Here is a 21,335-nt window from a genome sequence, read left to right on the forward strand (position 1 = left end):
AATGAAATATGAGAAAAAGTCAGTCAACAGGACCTGGAAATGATTTTAGTCCACTCTACGTGAAACATTATATATGCTCACCACTCAGTTCAACTGAATGCTGCTAACACTCTGGATCAGCATCAGGGATCCTGAGCTACATCCCATTTCTTATCATCATCATCATCATCATCATCATCATCATCATCATCATCATCATCATCATCATCATCATCATCATCATCATCATCATCATCATCACTGCCAGCCTAAAGCCACACAGTGCAGTGCTACAGGACACCACAGGATCAACAATACGTACTAATCCTGAACTGTGCCTTGACTTTGTGTCTATGACATCTACAATCGCATAAATGCTGTAAAGGCCGTATGTGGACAGTTAGCAGTTAGCATGCCTCTAGCATCCTTACAGGCAGATATACCAGAGGCACTGAGCACAGTGGGAATCAGCCAAGCCCCCGGGATGAGAGCTGGACGTTAAAGCAGATGTTCCAAGTGGCCTAATCGTGGTACTACAATTTCTGCCTGTGGCGCCAATAGGCAAAAAAATACTATTTCACATTGACTTGCATAGGGAAAAAAATAAAGGTAAATCAACTACCCAGTTTGAACACCTGAATAGCCCCTATTTAAAGCATCAGGTTTTAAAAGTCTTAGAATGCACTAAAAGAAGAATTCAGCTTTATTTCGCTATCCATTCATTTGACTAAGACAAGACTGGCAGATTGGAGGTGGGGCTTAATGCAAACTCAAGCGCTCTATTGGTCCAAGACCCCGGATAAAGTGGTCCCGCCTCCAAAGCTTTATCCAGTTCTCTTTATACATCCATGGCAGCTAGTTCACTGGCATTATTGAAACTGATGGGGGGATTCACAGATAATTGATTGCGGCCGCTGTTAGCACTATGGGTTGTGCATCGTTTGCAACCGTTTTAATTTTACAAATAACAAAGTTTGCCAAAAGTAAGTCAACTTGTGATATGATGCAAACCCCTGGAAATGTGGTTATCAATTAATTTGACTATTTTTAGATATATAATTAGCCTTTTTTGATCGTAGTCGTTTGAACTAACAAAACTCAGGTTCATTCGACTTTTATTTAACTTCGCTGAATTGGAAGTGATAAAGACCCCTGCTTTGAATCCTCATGGAGTGGTGGATATCTTCAGCTTTAAAAGACTGTCGTCAAGTGTCGATCATCACGTTGTGAGTCTATAGACGGTTTGTAGTAAACAGATTCCGTATGCCGTTTGTTTTGTAGAAGCAGACGACAAACTGTGATTTTCAGAGCATGTGGAACTCGCGTTTAGTTTCATGTGTCGGTACAGTAACAATAATTTATGGTTGTGGTGCCTGAGGTGTTACACGTTTACTATTGAAAAATAAGACTAGTGAAAAGACCTATATATATATATTAGGGCTGTCAGTCGATTAAAAATATTTAATCTCATGAATATTAAACACAGCAACCTAGTCTGAACATTACAAATATTCGCCTCAATTCAACCTGGAACCTCTCTCATACAATAATACAATTAAATGTGTGTGTGTGTGTGTGTGTGTGTGAATGAATGTGGAGACACTGTGATGGATCGTTGGAGCTATGTGCAGCTCAAGGCATATATGCTCGAACGGGAGCCTGGACGCTGCAATCATGTTGCGCGCACTATCCGTGCTGAGCGTGCTGACTTTTCGTACAATGTCCCACTGTCTGGCTACCTGCATAAAGTCAAGTGCTCGGCACAGTTGTCGGCGAAATGTCGCTCCTCTATTTTCATTGAAACAGCTCCTTATATCCGTTAGCGCAGCTAGCTAGGACCATATGCTAACAACAACAACAACACGTAAGGTTATTAACGCGTTAACTTGACAGCCCTAATATATATATATATATATATTATTTTATATATATATAAAATAATATATATATATTCTGTCCCCTTGCTTTTACTTCCCTTTATACGGAAGCCCCGAGATATAAGTGAGAGAAAAAATGTGATGATCAATTTGTTTTACAATTTTATTTTTTTATGATTAAAAAAATATCTGAAAAGAAGTTGTCTCTAGGCTTCCGTACACACACTGCACAATTAACACGTGCAAACCAAACTATTCAACTCTGGCAAGGCTGTTAAATCATGTCTGTTGATAGTAGCTGGTATACACATTACTGTTGTAATCTATGTCGAGAAGAAAGGAAACTCAATATACTGTAAAGAGGATTAATTTTGAAATGAAACAGTGAAAAAGACAATTTGTACTTATTTTTGTCATTTTAGAAATTTTATTGTTGGTCAGTTACATTGCAAATTGTATGGTAGTGATGTATCAATCTATCTTTTTTTATTTACTGGTACAGCAGAACACACAGTATAACACACCACACTCACCAACAACTGTCTCTCAGAAATTAAATCCTGGATGCAAACAAACTACCTTCAACTGAACAGCGACAAATCAGATATTATCATAATCGGACCCACATCCCGCACCAACACCACCCAGAACTTCAACCTCACCCTTGACAACGCCACACTAACCCCCTCTCCTCACATTCGCAACCTTGGAGTAATTTTTGACAGCCAGCTCAAATTCGATAAACACATAAACCACATCACCAGGACTGCCTTCTTCCATCCTCCGCCCCTCACTCTCCTTCCCGGCTGCTGAAACCCTCATCCACGCATTCATCACTTCAATACTGGACTACTGTAACAGCATCCTGTATGGCTCATCATCCAACATTCTAAATAAACTGCAATATATCCAGAACTGCGCAGCCCCTCCTCACCCACACCCGCTCCAGAGACCACATCACTCCCGTCCTTCAAAACCTGCACTGGCTCCCTGTCCGTCAACGAATACACTTCAAAATCCTTCTGCTAACACACAAAGTCCCCTACCTCACCGACCTGATCCACCACCAAACCCCTTCCCGCAGCCTTCGTTCAGCAGAAGCGAACCTCCTTTCTATCCCCACACGAACCAAGCTCCGAACCTGGGGGGACAGAGCCTTCTCCATCGCTGCCCCCACCCTCTGGAACTCCCTTCCACAACACATCAGAGACTGCATCGACCCCCCCCCCACCTTCAAAACACCGACCAAAACACACCTCTTCAGACTGGCTTTTAATTTGTGAATTATGTTGTGTTGCTGTTTTAATATTTTTGTTATTCTATTATAATATGTGTTGCTGTTTTAATATTTTTGTTATTCTATTATAATATGTGTTGCTGTTTTAATAATTTTGTATTCTATTATATCTCGTTTTATCACCACTGTAAAGCGTCTTTGAGCACCTGAAAAAGCGCTTGGAAATTAAATGTATTATTATTATTAAAAACAGAACTGTTACACAATATCTCTGTCTGCTTTTCTTCACCTCAGCGGGTTTTAATGTGTAGGTTCCAGTGTCCAGGAGAGACTGATTATTGCTTCATTAACAACAGTTACAGGACAATGGATCGGCAAGTAGAAACAAAAAAGAAAATAAAAAGGAGTAAAAACAAATGAAGACAGTCTAAGAAAAAAATGAACGTCTACAAGTTTCTTTCTCCGACGCATTGATTCTGCCAAGTGAGTTACAGCTTGTTGATGACGTCACCTGGAAGAGAAAACGTTGTGTTATTTACCTGTGGACTACACACATTTACCGTTTCAATATGACACTTACAGAAACCCTAGTTTTGAATTCCACTAGGCACAACAGTAAGAATGAAGTCATCACAGATCTTAACAATGTTACTTACTCTGCACAGGGGGAGCTGTACTCAGTGACCGCCTCATCACCTGCAAATATCAACACAAACATCAGAAACAGGGTGAGTAATACGAGGGAGGAAATACGTTGTATGGAAGCCATGAGAAGTTAGTAATAAAATGTTTAATTTGTTTTCCCTTTGCTGTTTTTATGACTTAGGAAAACCTTTGCTAGGAAAATGTTTTAAGTTCCTATTTCTTATTTTATCTGTGACAGAAGTCTTACCAGGTGAAATTAAAAGTTGGCCAGGATAAAACATTTTTAGAATGTGTTGTTGTTATTCTTATTTTGGGCTCAAGAGGCAGGAAGTGAACCATATGAATCAGACATGTTTCCTTTCAGGTATATGCTCCCTGTTTTTAGAGTGCTTGGAAAAAAACCATATAAATCCAAATGATAAATTGGATCACAAGGGGAAAAAATTATAAATTATAAATCTTGCCTCTCAGGGCTTCCGTACATTTAGTTAACTTAAAGAAACTGAGCATCACATACATTACAAACTAAGTAACCATGAAGCTCTTACTTGTCTGGTAGTAATCGTAGACTTTGACCACAGCTGGTTTCAGATTCCCGACAGGAACATCCTCCTCCAGTGTCACACTGTATATCAGCGTCTCATCCTTTTTCAACTGCAACCACAAAAGAACAAACTCATACTTTACTATTGACTTTATCACAAGCTCTGCACACAGGTCGTAATGGTTTAAATAAATGATACAAAATAAAGGCTTAATTCATGCATATCTGAGGCACACAGTTGGTGCTTCCTACCCCGTCTAAGTAGATGTTGATGTATCCTTCGTCCAGATCCACACGCTTCACTGAGCGGTCGCTCTTCAGCTAAAAATAAGCACAGAACACACAGCTATCAGTATACACCAATATAAAAATATACTATGTAGTATGAATTTGCTACAGTCTTACAGTCTGATAGTACTGCACAGACTACATGTGTATTAAAGTATCTAAATATGTGCCATTCAGTGGAAGAACTGACCAGCTCCAGGGAGCTCTTATCCAGAATGTATCCAGACAGCAGCTTGATGTTGATGATCACCATGTTGGTTTCCTCTCTCCTGCCCTGGTACCTACACACACACACACACACACACACACACACACACACACACACACACACACACACACACACACACACACACACACACACACACACACACACACACACACACACACACACACACACACACACACACACACACACACACACACACGATAACTAACTGTTCACAGTTTTTGTTTTTTACAGTTCAAGGAGCATTGAGATGTTCTTTTGGTATGATTGAATATTTGCGACAATATTTGTACCAACATATACAGTGGTGGAGAGGTTTGAATCTGATTGATTGATTCTGTGGACAGGTGTCTTTTATACAGGTAACAAGTTGATATTAGGAGTCTTTTTTAAAGGAAAAGGACTTCTGTAAGCGGTCTGTGGGAGAAAGAATCCTTGTTTGTTGCAAGGGGATACATTTCTGGATTTTTTTTGATATTCTGTCTGTCATTAGTAAAAATAAACCTACCATTAAAATGATAGACTGTGGGTGAATTTACAAAATCGGCAAGGGATCAAATTATTATTTCCTTCACTGTATTACTGAAACTAAAAGGTTTCCAATCTCTATTACAGCTAACACACAAACACACACTGTACCTGACATGCACAAAGAGGATGAGCTGGGGCCTGTTGATGTTGCACTTGGTCTTGGTGTTGGTGGTGATGCTGAAGGCAGAGAAGTCGGGGGGAGGGGGGATGTTGTAGTGCATGGAAATCTGAGAGAGACAGGTCATCAGAGTCAATACACAGTACAAAGGAACAATACGCTTTGATCAAATATTCCAGTAACTTAAAAAAAAAAAACACATCTGTAGCATTACAATATCATACACTGCTTTTACTTCTTAGTTTACATCAATTTTAGCCCTTTGTGTTGCGAGGCTCTTCTTTTTCTCGTCCTTCGAGGCCCCCCGTACCAAGACCCCAGTACCCAAGTGCGCCGGACGCTCATGCAAATATTCGTAGTGGCCAAACTGTGGTTCTACAACTTCTGCATCATTGGGCCCAATATTACTTTTCCCCATTGACTTACATTGGGAAAGAGATGTCTGTAAATCAGCGGATCATTTAAAAATAAATAAATAAACAAACCAGTATGAACACTTGTATAGCCCCTATTTGAATCCTTAGGGTTTTAAAATGTGTAAAATGCGCTAAAACCTGAATTCAGTTTGATTTTCTCTCTCCATTCTACTGAGCAGAGAGAGGGAGATCGGGGGCGGGGCTTAAGGAGAACTCAAGTGCGCATGCTCTATGAGCGTACATACGGGCACTTTGCTCTCGACAGGCGGGCATGACGGGTCATTTGTGACATTTTGCTCTCGAGAGCATCAGACCATTTGGGCTCCATGCGCCACGCTCACAGGAATGAAGGAGGCCCCTCTTCCGACGCAGTATCCAGTTCTCTTTATACACCCATGCCCCGTACCTGTGCCAGGACGCAGCTCTGGCCCTGGGCCCTGATGGTGTATTCTCCGGGGACCTCGCTCAGCTTCTGCTCCTGGTACAGCAGCCTGTTGCTCTGATCCACCCTGAACTCTGTGTTCAGGCCTCCCAGCGAGGTCACAGTCACCGCCGTGTTGCCCTCCGGTCTGTAGGTGGCCGCGCCGTACTTAGCCAGGGCCTGGAGGGCCACCACCGTGTCCTGAGGGAGGGAGGGAGGGGTTACAGGAGGAACAGAAATGTTGGTTTAAAGGTGTTTTAAATGTAACCTTAAAATATGTTTTTATCGAGATCTACACTACATCAGGATTACATGTTAAAAAAAAAGAAGTTATAGGATGAAGTGTTTGTTTTTCTGGAGTCTGTGGAAAGAGAAACAAACTGACCTGGGGTTGTCAGGCAGAAATGGAAGAGGTACTCAGAATTGATACTTTTTGTTGTTGTTTATACTATAAGTAAAAGCAGTGATACTCAATTGTAAAAATACTCTGTTACAAGTAAAAGTCCTGCATTCAAGATCTTACTTAAAGGGGACCTATCATGCAAAATGCACTTTAGTACGTCTTTTATACATGAATATGTGTCCCCGGTGTTCCAGGGAACTCACCAAGTGTCAGAAAACACAACCCTCTCTATTTTCCTCCATACCCAAATCTCTAAAAAAGGGGCTGCAACGGATCTGATCAAAACTGATCCAGATTTGAACACTTTACTGACGTCAGGAAAGTGGCGCTACGGCTATTGAGCCAACTCCACCAATCAGGAGGAGACAGCCACGGCCATTGCCGTTCGAAAGTGCTGGAGACGCTGTAGTACATATGCCACGCCTGTAAGTGGCGCTGTAGTCTGCCACAAAAGCAGCGAAGAAGACTTGGTTACCATGGTTACCCTTCTGTTTATTCTCCGCTGTGGCTTTTTTTTTCTCCCTCCCCGAGGCAAGCGTTTGCTCCCGCTGCTTTAATGCAATGCAATCCCTCCCCGTCGAGGCAAGCACTGTAATTCTCTCCGGTTAGTTCACCAGCAGATGACAAACACCCACCTCTCCGCCTCTTCCAAGGAACGAGGGGACCGTGCGGCAGAGTTTCAGTTTCAGTTACTTTCGCCGGTCAAGATGTCCATTAAAGTTTAAATCTTCCGGACAAAATTAGAAAAGTGCCGGTCAAAGGTCTTCTTTGTTATTTATTGAGCTTTAAAACAAATGAATAACGACTCTATATAATAAAACAGGGAGATCTCTTTTTCTCCCCCTCTTCTGACAGCCCAGCAGCTGATCAGAGCACGTCTCCCCTCTCCTGCAGGGGGGCGTGGTCAGCAGAATCAGACCCGTAGACAGCAAACAACACATAGAGCATGAAATGAGGCATGGCTAAAATGCATGATCTGTTTGGTATTTTGAAAACAGAAATGTATAAATATACCTTATATAGGTATGGCCTTACAATATATCATTTAAATATAGCATGATAGGTTTCCTTTAAGTATATTTTGATCCCAATATTTTTGTATCCAAGGTGTTAAATGGTAACTGATAGTAATCATTTTGTATACTGCTGCTGAATATCTTAACCTATATTAGCTTATAGTGTGTATTCAAAGTAACTAGTAACTTAAGCTGTCAGATAAAGAGAGGAGTAAAAAGTACCACGTCTGCTTCCAAAAAATAGTAGAGTAGAAAACTCAGGTAAAGTAAAAGTACCTGCCATCAGGTCAACATTTTGAGAAACCCCTCGGAGTATATGTCTAGGGTTTTATAACGGGTACCTGGTCTGTGGGTGTTTTACGTTCCGTATGTGTTTTATAGTTGAGTGGTGCTCACTCATTAGGAGGGTGCCATCATTGCAAGCATTAACAGATTTTAGCAGGATTAATATACTAATTACTATTTTTGTATGCAATTGTTGCCTCAATTAACTCTCTCTAGACAGCAGCTGATTTTTACGTTGCTACGCCAGGTGTCACTAAGAAGAGTTTTCCCATAAGCCACCTGTGTGTGATGTGTGTTACCTGTGTGGAAGAGAAGCCCCCGTACGGGTTCTGCTGCTGGACCAGCCAGCGCACGATGCTGGAGGAGTAACCCAGGCCGAAGTCTGGCAGGGCCGGACCGGAGAGCAGAGCCAGCAGGACGTAGGAGGTCATCTCCACCTCCAGAGAGTCCAGGCCTTTCCCAGAAGCCCCGGCTCTCTCCCAGTGACGGGAGCCGCCTGTCAATCAGAACAGTGGATTCATCCTTTAGAAGGTAAGCAATGACCGACCCTGTGCACTAGCTCGGTGTGCTAGAATTTGTAAGAGAACTTTTAATCGTCATTTGGCAATGTTTTTAAATGAAGGTGGATAATCCTTAATGGAGGCTGAACTGCATGTTCTAAAAACTAAAAGCATTCATGTTTTCTTCAAGGTGAGTTCTGATTTCTCGTTGCACTTCAAACAGAAGCTATATTGTCTATTCTATGTCTTTCTTGTGACTACAAATGCATTTTAATCTGTGCTTATCTGTTCAGTCTTATTGGCTCTTATGGCTAGAATCCGTATTAAAACAACAATATCCTGACAAAAAAGAAATCTATTATTCCAACATTTCATTTTTAACAGTTTATTTCTTTTCAACTGCCTTCATTGCTTGAAAAAACTGCTTTCACAGAGTTCAGGCTTTCCACTTTAACTAAAATGTCACTTACGTTTAACAATGACTTGCAATCTGACGTAAAGGAATATTAAAGTAGTTAAAGAGAAATATGAATGTGTTCAAGGCTTACACTACAACATCTACTTCCTTTCAGCACTTCCATTTTAACAGTTATGCTGATTTCTTTCAATATTTAATTCTGGCTACTATTTGAACTTCGCAGTTTTTTTAATACTATGTCATGCTACAAATTCAGCTTTAGTAAAACATTTATCAATGAGACAGTGTTGTCAGAGGTCTAGCATTAACTTAGATTAAGGAGAAAAACGGAGGTTCAGATGTTGCCGATTCCACCGTCTTACCCTGCGTGTTGGACTTCTGGTTCAGGTAAGTGATGAGTTTGATCCTCATCTCCTCGTCTCCAGCCAGAGTGAAGGTGTAGGACAGCAGCGCGGTGGTGTACAGGTTTTCTTCTAGCTCGGAGTCCACTGATGCCTTCAGACAGCTCAGGCACCTCTGCACCACGGGGTCCTGTCACACACCCAGCACCCACACAGAGGAAACAATGAGCAGCAGAATATAAAGGAGGGAGAGAACTGTATCAACCACAATAATCACTGAGTATCAACCACAACAATCACAGAGTATCAACCACAACAATCACCGAGTATCAACCACAACAATCACCGAGTATCAACCACAACAATCACCGAGTATCAACCACAACAATCACCGAGCCTTCGCAGCAGCTGGCCCTAGGTTCTGGAACACTCTGCCCCTCCATGTGAGGTCGGCCCAGACCCTAGGGGTTTTTAAATCTACTCTTAAGTCACACTTCTTCTCCCTGGCCTTCTAGTCAGAGCGGAGCACGACTCCTGACTTTTCCCTGTGTTTTTTATATATCTGTTGTAATTTATTGTCTTTTATTGTGATTGTAGTAATGTGTTTTTATTACATGCACAGCACTTTGGCTCGACCAAAAATCGCTTTTAAATGTGCTTTATAAATATGCTTTATAAATAAAACCTGATTTGATTTGAACAATTAACCATATTCATTTTCTATACGAATTTGAAGTCATTTGAACGGAAATATTCAAACACAGCCTATTTCAAGATGAAGAGTAAAAAAGAACACAAGTGCACATCTCTGAAAGATAATAGTGAAAGATAAAAAGCAATGACATCCACTCAATATTGATGATAGTGCATTTTTTGTAAAATTCCAAAAATGTTGTGTGAGACTACATGTGTTAGGGTAACACTTTAAGTAATAGATCAACATTTACTTTTTCCCCTGTTAATTATTTACAATAAGATATTCCTTTTTAATGACAAGTTGCCACATTTTTGTTGAATTAAAAAGAAATCCACACTAAGAAATTTACAAAGTTATACACAAATAAACACCTGTGTATTTTGGATGTTTTGCTCTCAAAATTGTCTGAAAAGGTGAAGTTATGGGAGCAAATAGCCCAACGTTTTAATATTTACCAAGGCATGAAAACAATTGTTAGTGTTTGACTTAATAATTAATCTAAAGGATCCAGGTTGCAGAATATTTACAGTAAATGTATCATTGTTGCAGTACAAGCACTTATCAGACGAACATCATATGATAACATTTAAAATCAGGAATGCAACAGTGAAAGTTCATCAGAGTTCGAGTTGTGACCGAGACTCACCAAGGTGTTTGTGTCGAGCTCCAGCATGGCAGCTGTGATGTAGGCCGTCAGAGACACATCGTCACTCACTCCTCCCTGTTAGAAACATCACAGGAGGAACAGTCAGAAAACACACTTTTATTCATGTCACTGTCAATACTGGCAACTTAGAACTAAAAAATGCATGTACACACAAGTTGCTATTGCGGTTATGTTGAATACAATATTTATTTTCTAGGATCCTGCAAAAGCTGCACTAAACAGGTGTGGGATTCTTTACACTCAACACTATTTTATTTGACGTAGTAAACCCTTTTCTATCTACAACATTACAACCGGGGCTGCAGATCTTTATAACAACAAACCTTATCTCATTTGCATCCAAAGTGTACCCCCTTCTTGTGATGAAAGTGACAAAGGGTTACGGTATTTAAAGTGTATGATTAAGTTAGATGTTCAAAATGTATTAAAGGTGTTACAAGGTGAATGTGCCATGTATTCAGCAGCGAATGCTGAAGAACTTCCTAGATGGGAATCTCCGTGTGTGTGTGTGTGTGTGTGTGTGTGTGTGTGTGTGTGTGTGTGACTGAGAATAATCCATCGATCAACACAGTCATCAGCTGACATTAAGAATGATCTATTTTAAGAGCTTTTTATCCAATTCAACTACTTTCCAAAAAACATAGGTACCGGCATATGCCACACATCTTTCATTTATTTTGGTGTTAGTTGGCTTCATGACATGTTGTAGTTGGATAGGCTAGAAATAATTAGTTTGGGACTCTGCTATTAGAGTGTGCTGCTTGCAGGCAGGCCTGGGGCTATCATCCCTCCCTGCACACAGCTCTCAGAGACAACATGCAATTTTCTCCTCACATTGAATTAATTCTTTGGTTTATGTCTTACAGGAAGAAAATCACCCACGCAGAGCTCTAAACGACTAAAGGCAGATGTGAAACCCTATATTCCCAGCTAAAATGTCCAAGTTTCAGACTGATGTCGTCACCTTCATGCCGTTGTGGAAGAGTTTCCCCACAGATTGGATGCAGCCGTCAGGCCGCTGGAGTTTGGAGAGCCAGCTCCGGGCTTCTTGAATGCGCTTGTCTTCCACAAAGATGTACGGTTTTGCCCCGCCAAAGGACTTCATCACGAAAGAGGTCAGCCTGGAAGGATACAAACACAAAGTCTTTATAAACAAATCCAACCAAGTGGGCCTGTGTTCAGTTACCCCCAAATGAACCCTGCTATTCCTCGGAGCCCAGAATAAGGATGGGAAGTAAAATATCCACATATTATATTCTGATTAGTGCTGTACATAGATTCAAAAATGTAATTGTGGTGATCACAATAATAATCTGTGATTAATCACAATAATAATCTGTGTTTAACCACATTAATTTAAATATTAGTATTTACTTGGAATGTTTGGGGGGAGATAAAACAAATACATGTGCGGTTATAATAAAGAAATGCAAGTGGTAAGAGGGTTTCTCACTTTAATACAACATGATTTCTGAATTGTTGCCGGGAAGTTCGACAACTTCCCGACACTCTAAAACATCGGGAGCATTAATGTGGTAATGTGACATCCATAATTTTAATATTGTATTTCAGATGTAATGCGTCAAGAAATATTCACAATAATAGATATATTACATTACTAAGCATGTTGTCTTTCTAAACAGTATTGGTCAACCCTACTAATCTTTACATTGACCAAATTGTCTGTTAAAGGCGATTATTGCCATGTTGTTATATACTCAAAAAACATTCCCGCAGCTGTATTTCCAAGAGTAATGAAAAAATCTACACATAACCAAATGTGCAAATGTTCATATAAGATGCTGATAATAGTAGCTTGGAAATAAATCTATAATAAATATGATTTGACTATAGTAAGCCCTTTTTTTCAAGTTTATTAGACCATTCCACCCAATCTCTGTTTGGAATTCTAATTCAATTAAACACTTGAGAGCCCTACTTCCTGCTCACCACAAACACACACCCAGACACACCTCACTGACAAAAATGGGAAAATCCACGTTTAAAAAAGAAATGTGGAAAATTGCAAGGTCTAGTATTCTTTTGTGTATATGTGCTTTCTGTATCGGTGAAATTAAAAACACACCATTTGTATTATTATTTTTGTATTATATAAATTATATTTATTATTTGTATTAATGTTACTATTTTGTCTTATTCTTAAATATTTCATCTAATTTACGTTGCACCTTTCAAATGTATTTTCTTTCAATTTGGTTGTTATTTCTTTGTACAGCCGTCTTGGTTTTTTAATAATTTAAAATGTATAAATGACACATCACAGAACAGAATATTTATTTAAAAATAGTAATGATAAAAATGCCTCTTCTAATTAAAACATTTGTGTTGTGCTATATCCCAACAAAAAATAAATTACAAAATAAGGCACCAAAGATCTTCTTATCTAAAAGATATGACACTGGTTTTGCCATCAGCTGTTAATACATATAGAAAATGTTAGGGCTATTACAAGTCATTAGCTTTATCCTAATCATCATGTCGTTACAGATGTTGAGGAGCGTTACTGACCAGGTGTTTCCAGACTTATCGCTATTTCCGAAGGCGCTGTAGGAGCCGTCGTCGTGCTTGTAGGTAAGCTCCCTCTGATATCCTGCAACAATCACACACACATTTACGAAAAAGTCAGCTTTGCAGACAGACAAAAACAAAAGAATAAGAGTGCTGGGGGGCTACACTGGTGAGGCCCAGTTGTTTCACATGCTGGTGAGACGATGATACAATCCCAGCAGGCTGCTTTAAATAATACATCAAGAGTCTGACGGCCTATCAGATGTCAGAATACTGCACAGCATTTATAATACTTGGAGACGAGATTTAGACTAACTTTTTATTTTTTTCAAGATGAATGAGGTGACATTCATGTAACATAGGGATCTACTGTCTGATGCAACACCTTGTGAACTATTTTCCACTTTCACTGTCTGTCAAAGATGGCACTCACCGCTCTCTAGGAAGCGTGTGGCTTTGTCCTGAATGTCCTTGGTCAGCTGTTCTGTGCTTTTCAGGTAGTTGAGGATGAAGATGTTGGGCGCAAACAGCAGCATGTTCTGCTCCCCGCAGCCGTACGGCATGGCCAGGAGCTTGTCCAGGTTCTTCATGGCCCGGCCCATCAGGTCCCCTGCAGCAGCAACAGGACAAATATAACACCCGCACAACATTTCATTCTTCACAGGTTGGAGGGTGAAAAGTTGGAGCTGTCAACGTTAACACCATGATTAATCGTTAAAAAACAAGTTTGACCCAAACTTCCTCCTGTATTTTCAGCACAGATGTTTACCATGAATCTGGACAAGCTACATATAAAGTACAGACAGGAGAGCTCTCCATGACAAGGTCAGTAATTCAGATATCTTGTTAAAGTTACAACATCCGATTTCTTTCACCAGTATGTCATGCCACCACATCTCTATTTGTTTTATCTCCCGCCAAAATACAAGTAGAAACTATTATTTTAAACTTTTAAGATTAATATTGTGATAAACACGATAAAATGTTGTTATTGATTGACAGCACTATTCAAAATACAGGATAAACTATTTGCTGGTCAATCGCAAGTATTGATAACTATTAAAAAAGACAAGAGAGACTGTGTGACTGACCCAGTACAGAGACAGAGGCCCTGGCGGATCCAGCCACAAACATCTCGGGCAACAGAAGGGAAATCTTCTTCTCCACAGTCCCCTCTGGAAACAAAGAACAGAAAAAAAGGTTACAAAAACAACTTTCCCAGCTTGAACAAAAATGCCTGTATAGAGGCGTGTGGCGCAGTGGCTAGAGCCTTGGTGTTGGGATAAGGGGAGCACAGGTTCAAACCCCACTGCAGTCAGCATGTCGTTGTGTCCCTGGGCAAGACACCCAAATTGCTCCTGTGAGGATTGCCCACAGTATTGAGTATGTAAGTCGCTTTGGATAAAAGCGTCTAACAAGTAACATGTAATGTAATGTAAATTAAAGCAGCAGCTAATTAGCTTAGCATTTAACCGCACATAAAGCAATAGCTTAGCATTTTTTTTGAATGGATTAACAAAGAAAAAAATATTAAAAACATGTAAAATGTTAATTAGTGAGTTTTAGAGAATCTCTACGCTAAGCTAAGCTAATCGTCTCATGGCTTCTTAGTGATGAATGTTTTTAACACTAACAACGTAGGGTTGTATCGATTCTGTGTATTTAGTTTAGCAACCGTATACAGCTGTTATGCTTTTGTTCCAACTATTTCACACATACTCATCTGCGATCCGACAAACACAAAAGGCTTCTGAACAATGAATGAGGTGCAGATAACATTTGATCATCCCTCACACTCAACCCCTGACCCTGACTCTGGTCTCCATAACAGAATGAGAGATAATCAAGATGGCCGTTAACCCAGAGGCTTCAGATTACAGACGCTGATACACAGGTTGTGTGTGCTCACCTGCAGGACAGAGGAGAGCGTTATGACTGACCATCTGTGGTGTTCCTTCAGCCTGGTGGAGACAGAGACAAAGAGAATGAGATTGGGTTGAAGATATACCTCAGGAAAACTGCAAGGCATTGTAACAAGTGCAATCTTTGTGTGTATCCAGCTTCTAATACAAGTTACTCCTCGGGGTGCAAAAACTATTCAAATTAATCAATTCGAAATGCTGTTGCCTTGGGCACCATGTTCCTTCATCAACACAAACAGTTAATTTGGACTAATTCTCAAAACTAAATAACATTCATCGTCCAGCTGACCCAAACTAGTGGATAATCCGCCGTTGGAAATAGTCCCAACATTATTGACCATGTCTTTCTGTCTGAGTTATGTTAAACTACAGCAACAAGCTGATTTGGAAAGAGTCTTTTTGTTGGTTTCAGACAGAGGGTGAAAAGAGGTGCAGCAGCACAGGCAGTATGAGAAAAATACATACCTTTTTGAACATTTAACACAGTGTAGAGACACAACATACAAATATGAAAATGAGCATAATAGGGACCCTTTAAATAAAGTACATTTACGATTTTCGTCTTCAGTAGAAAGAAATGGCCAACGTGCCATAAACAGGGAAAATACATAACTGCCACTATCATTCATCAAAAAGACTGGACAGAACAAAGCCAAATAACAAATATAACAGGGTAATACATTTGTGTTGTCTAATGATAAAACAAATTCTAGTATTAAGTATTTTAAATGTATATAAATTCCTCTTTAGAGAAGGCTCTTCAGATGCAACCACACTACCAAACATGGTCTGCAGGTGGTTCATTCTTCTCAAATCCCTAAAATAGGTCATTTTCCCAAATATTAATGAAAATATTGTCCATATCAGTAGTCAAACTCTTCTGCTCATGCCACCTTGTTTCTCCGGTGTGTTGTGTTTGACAGAGACTCACCTCCACCAGCAGGGTGCGGACCACCGTGTCGATGCTGCCCATGTCGGGGACAGTTGCCACCTTGTTGTCACACCGTATGTTAGTCTTCATGGCTTCAGCGCTGACCTTCAGATCCACCTGACCTGTGGGTACACATACAGTCATATTGATTAGCGCTTCCTGTCACCCTGTCACTTTTTGTGTACGGAGGCAGAAACAGTTTCCTGTCTGCTTTTCAATCCAACTCATTATCCTCACTCTGAAGTATTATTTGCCGTAATTACGAGGTAAACTGACCGTGACTAAAATGAATAACATCTCAAACAGTCAGACATTTATTTATTGAAGCTGAAAGCTGATATCTTGCACAGATATTAAATTCAAATCCAGAACATATTGGTGCCAAGGTGCCCCAAAAAAGAGCATTGAAGCTTACACATTTGGACCATATTAGTGTTTTAGTGTTCTAGACATCACAACTTCAAGCCACAACACAGTGTTTCATGATTATCATTATTATACTATCTCCAATATGGATGTTGTTTTTGTAGTTTTGAAACAATTTCCCCAAAAATATCTAGAAACCTTATAATTGATATTTTTTCAATCAGAATTTGAATCTTAATTAACACCCTATGTATGACAAATTACAAAATAATTATGGATATTTCAGATGAGAGATTGTTGGGTGTATTTCTTTCTGTGATTTTTCTCATTCGTTGAAAAGGGAAAAGCTCACTTAGCAAATGTGATGTCACATGTTTTTGAACTATCAGGAGTTTAATTAAAAAGATAATAGGTGGATTCAAAATCAATAAGGATGTTTTTACAGCATATATTCACTTTTAGTGCTCTTTTTAGTCATACAAATCTAATGTTACTAAGCAATACTTCTAATCATGGTTTTTCAGGAGCTTTAAACGGTCAAAAAGGCCAAACTCTCGTTTTAATGTCCTGTAAAAAGAATTAAGCTCTTTCCACCGACCACCAAAGAATATATGGAAACTACGTGAAACAAAACCCTGACTGCCTCATACTGTATCATTTGCAATAACATGTTCATGTTTCTAAACGGAATGCGTCAGCCATCAGTACCTAGGGTGGTTGGAGTTACAATCCACGAGAAAGTCCTGCTCTCCTCCCCGCACAAACACATACTGTACTGGCAGCCGTCGCAGTTTCTGGAGGTGTACTGGTCGGAATCAGCCAGAGTGGTTTTAACCTGCAGACACAATCAAAGACAAACATAATCAGAAATAAAAATATATAAAATACATGTCCATTATCATCTGGCCGGGGACAACAGCTGGAAATTAGCAATGTTGGCTAAAGCTGCCACATTTACTATTTTTTGTGACAGTTGATTAATGGGGACTTCCACGACACTATAAACAAATAAACTAAACTAAACATGTAAAAACAACGTTTTAAAAAAGACAATTTGACTACCCTATCCACAGTCCTACGTGTATCCATTCAAATCAATTACATCTGCAACAGCTAGAATATTTACCATAATGCACTTGGAGAGATAGTTGAAGACTGTTGCTTTAAGTGTAAACACCTCCCCTCGGATGACCGAGTAGGGCAGGGTGAGACTGACAAAGAACGGCTGGAAGGCGACAAGCGCCACGTTGGGCGCCACGCCGAAGCCCACAGATGAGACGCAGAACGCTCCAGCTGCCCACTTAGTGATGGTGTCAGGGACCGTCTTCTCCACGTTCACTGAGCCACTGTATCTGTTCAAACAAACAAGAGTCAAATAAAAAAGTAGCATGAAAAAATACATATGCTTAGCAAATTCCATGCATTGCTACTGCACATGAGAGATTTAAGTGCTCAGTAAATTTCAGTGTAAATATTCTTTAGTACAGCTAAAATTATCAATAAATAGTGCATTTGGTTGAAATGGAACTTCATCCCTGCCCAAGAAAACAACTTCTAACAAAACAAAGGTCTACAGCTATGCTAGCAGCTCTGTGAAGTGCTTTGAGTTAATGCTAACATCAGCATGCTAACACTGTCAATGCTAAATTGCTAATATCAAGCAGGTATAATGTTAACCACGTTCACTATCAGAATGTATCATTTGTTAAAGTTGTTTAGTAAATACAAAACATCCAGTAGTTGCTAAGATATTAAGTCAAAAACTACAAATGTTAGCCTCTGTCTGAAGTTAAACACAAAGTTGGAATATCAGGCTTTGTCTGGGCACAACTTTCTCAACAAAATGAGCTAATAAGCAATAACACAGGTGAAAAGTACTTCTGGGGCTTAGTTTTGCAGGTATTTAGTCATAAACCAAAGTATTGGATACATTTGAATTATGACGACAGCGGCACAAGAAAAAGAGTAATAAGGATACATCCACTGGGCACCATGAATGACTAACACATTTGTGTCATTAGGTTTATTTCACTGGGCACCTTGAATGTCAGTAAGAAATAAAAAGTGTTTGCCTTTAAAAGCTTGAATAGTCACGCTCCTGGTGGTGCTTGAAGATTAGTGAGGGGATCATCAATGTCATGTTTGCCGTTAGGAACCATGAATGTCTGTACAAAATTAACATTTGCTCGTTGGCAAAAACGCAGGTAAAAAGTACTTCTGGGGCTTGGTATTCCAGGTATTTTGTCATAAACAAAAGTAAGTAATTAAGTTATATCCACTGGGCACCATAAATGTATGTACCAAATGTGTGTCATAGGTTTATTTCACTGGGCACCATGAATGTCAGTAAGAAAAGAAAGAAAAAATAATAATCACCAACGTTATGGTGGCCTCTGGGAATCATGAATGTCTGCTCCCTACTGAATTATTTCCACAACTATTGGATGGATTAACATGAAAATGTATGAAATGGTTGACCTACAGACAACGTCATCCCTAATCTTAACCTTATGTGACAAAAGTCATTAGGATGCATCCTCTGAGTAGCATGACTACCTGCTCCTGACCCGAATATCTCTCGACAACTTTTGTGGATAACTATTAACTGTACGATGTGCTGAACAGACCAAAATAGCCTTTGTGAGAGCCACACTGCCATCACAACTAACACAAATACATTATTTAAACAAGTTACATTTATAAAAAATGGCCCTGGAATCGTGTATTTCTATTTGTATCCCTCCAAAAGGTCAGTATTGTATCAAACTTCATTATTGCAAGCAACCTTGACAAAGGCAGCTCATACAAGATACATTCTTCCTGTTCTTACCTTTCACAATAAAAGACCTAGATATATATGCAAAACTTTTAAACTAGGGGAACTCAAATTCAGGGCATTTTGTTTAAAAGGAACTAAAAAAGAAAATAGAGGATCATGTTGTACCATATTTCATATAAATTAGGTGACACTTATATTCCAACTTTCCATTGAAGCAATTTTGCAACTGTTGCAAATTTGTAACATTGCCAGTATGGACAGTTTTGAAGCATTTTCAAATTGTACAACTTTGTCCATTCTTTATTAAAGGTAGGGTAGGTAAGTTTGAGAAACTGGCTCGAGATCGCTAGAATTTGAAAATACACAACCGGAGAAAATCTGCCACTTCCTTACAGAGCCCCTCCTCCAACACACACGAACGCGCACATAACCAATGAGGACACGAGATAAGTTTGTGCACAGATGGAAGGCTGACAGGCAGGTAGGCCATCCAGTTATTTTAGCCGGGCCGGATTCTAAAGTGTAACGGTTTGCCGTTTGTTTACAGTTCAATATCATTTTTTATTTAATATATGGGGGTCATGGACTGTTTTTTTCCACTATTTAGACAGAAAATGTGATGGTTAATCATGAACATTGATTTCCATTCAACATAAATAAACAAATTAATCTTTCTAACTGAAAAATAACTTGTTAATGATATAATGCCTATATTGTTAAACGTAATGTGTTTGCTCACACGCACGTTTGAAAGTCACAAATGTCTTATTTTTTCTTCCTATTCATATATGTTGTTATTATTACCCCACAGAAACTAGGTCCCAGATCCAGGTTTCAGGGAAGAATGTCCTGAGAGTCTCTTTCTTCTGCTCTTCTTCACCACCTGGACTTTGTGGCATGGCCATGACTATCGGAGAGTCTAGCTCTGGGAACACACAAATAAAAAACAACAATCGAATTAAGCACCACCTAGTGTCAGCAGAAAGTAATGCAAATAATAATTCAAAAAATATGCAAAAACAATATATGTTAAAATATATTTTAAGATCATGTTTAGTCATCTGATTCGTCTGTACATTGCTGTTTTAGTCTGCGTTCTTCCAATTAGTGTCCACAGTGTGCCTATTGAGCCGTGTTGAGCGATGTGGGGCAAGCCCCGATCTAGCCCCTCTCTCTGCTGTCAAAATGAATGGGTGCTGTAAAAACTACACTGCGCATGCTCAAGAGTATTTTTCTATTCAATGTGCGCGGCAAAAGAATAATCACCATAGGGGCACTGTGCTGACATACCTACCAAACGTCATCTCATAATTCAGAGAGCTGATTGGCTGTAAGTACATGTGCCGCGAAAATAGTAGTTGTGAAGAGGAGAGAGAGAGAGCAGCGTATAGCGATTAAAATCAGTAAAACAGAAAGAAAATGAATGAAGTTGACCATCTACTTCAGCTTTGGCAAGTTATTTTATGTCATATCTTTTGTTGATCTTCTGTGTTTTGCCTATAGGCTATTGCTCTGCTGGATCGATTGATATTGTGACCTCGGTGATGAGTGTCTGTGTTTTCCTTATATCCCCCCCCCCCCCCCCCCCACTCTATCGGAACCATGGATAGCCTACAGCTATTTGTTTACGTGTTTAAAAAAGCACCAGAAGTTTATATATACACATCTAAGTTGTTCGTGCATTAATTTAATAAAAATTGCATGCTTTTTGGTGTATCTGACGGAGTTGACAAAATCAAGTTAGGAAATTAATAAATGTCAATTGTAATAAAAAGTTTTTGTTTGTTTTTATAAAAAAGGTGTTACCTGACCTGATTTGTTGGCTCATTCCTTTGTCTAATAAATATACCACATTCAAATAAGGGTTGTATTTAACTTGTTTTGTAACTTATCTCAAGAATCAGTGCTGTAATAGTGTACAGTATATTATATTTATTGCCCTACTGTCAATAAGAATGGACAATATCAGTAGCAAACTATAAAACATACTCTCGTAATAGCGCCATGGATAGCAGTCATAAGGTTTTCTAATATCGGAGTTGGTCACAATTTTGATCCCGATTCCCTAGAAGGGGAAAGAGAGAGATTATTAGTTAACAAACAAAATATTAAGTCATATTTTGTATATGATTGGTCACACATTTCTAACGCAGTCACACAGTTTGAAATGACCCTGACATAAATTACAAAAGGATACAT

The 21,335-nt window shown here is 39.4% G+C and overlaps 1 protein-coding gene across 1 annotated transcript in view; it reads right to left on the minus strand.

The window, feature by feature from the left end:
* Positions 1 to 2,050: 2,050 nt before the first annotated feature.
* Positions 2,051 to 21,335, minus strand: part of LOC117491880 (alpha-2-macroglobulin-like protein 1) — a 35,421-nt gene continuing 16,136 nt past the window's right edge. The window contains exons 17-36 of the mRNA XM_034141992.1: positions 21,126 to 21,201; positions 19,941 to 20,061; positions 17,484 to 17,709; positions 17,066 to 17,192; positions 15,992 to 16,113; positions 15,048 to 15,099; positions 14,230 to 14,313; positions 13,572 to 13,748; positions 13,139 to 13,220; positions 11,574 to 11,730; positions 10,589 to 10,663; positions 9,267 to 9,435; positions 8,286 to 8,482; positions 6,268 to 6,483; positions 5,436 to 5,554; positions 4,761 to 4,851; positions 4,535 to 4,603; positions 4,287 to 4,392; positions 3,750 to 3,789; positions 2,051 to 3,604 (exon numbers count right to left, since the gene is read on the minus strand). Of these exons, the coding sequence (XP_033997883.1) occupies positions 3,601 to 3,604; positions 3,750 to 3,789; positions 4,287 to 4,392; positions 4,535 to 4,603; positions 4,761 to 4,851; positions 5,436 to 5,554; positions 6,268 to 6,483; positions 8,286 to 8,482; positions 9,267 to 9,435; positions 10,589 to 10,663; positions 11,574 to 11,730; positions 13,139 to 13,220; positions 13,572 to 13,748; positions 14,230 to 14,313; positions 15,048 to 15,099; positions 15,992 to 16,113; positions 17,066 to 17,192; positions 17,484 to 17,709; positions 19,941 to 20,061; positions 21,126 to 21,201 (2,310 nt within the window). The 3' untranslated portion in view covers positions 2,051 to 3,600. The remainder of the gene's footprint in view (positions 3,605 to 3,749; positions 3,790 to 4,286; positions 4,393 to 4,534; positions 4,604 to 4,760; positions 4,852 to 5,435; positions 5,555 to 6,267; positions 6,484 to 8,285; positions 8,483 to 9,266; positions 9,436 to 10,588; positions 10,664 to 11,573; positions 11,731 to 13,138; positions 13,221 to 13,571; positions 13,749 to 14,229; positions 14,314 to 15,047; positions 15,100 to 15,991; positions 16,114 to 17,065; positions 17,193 to 17,483; positions 17,710 to 19,940; positions 20,062 to 21,125; positions 21,202 to 21,335) is intronic.

The sequence above is a fragment of the Trematomus bernacchii genome, unplaced genomic scaffold, assembly GCF_902827165.1.
Source record: "Trematomus bernacchii unplaced genomic scaffold, fTreBer1.1, whole genome shotgun sequence".
Lineage (NCBI taxonomy): Eukaryota > Metazoa > Chordata > Actinopteri > Perciformes > Nototheniidae > Trematomus > Trematomus bernacchii.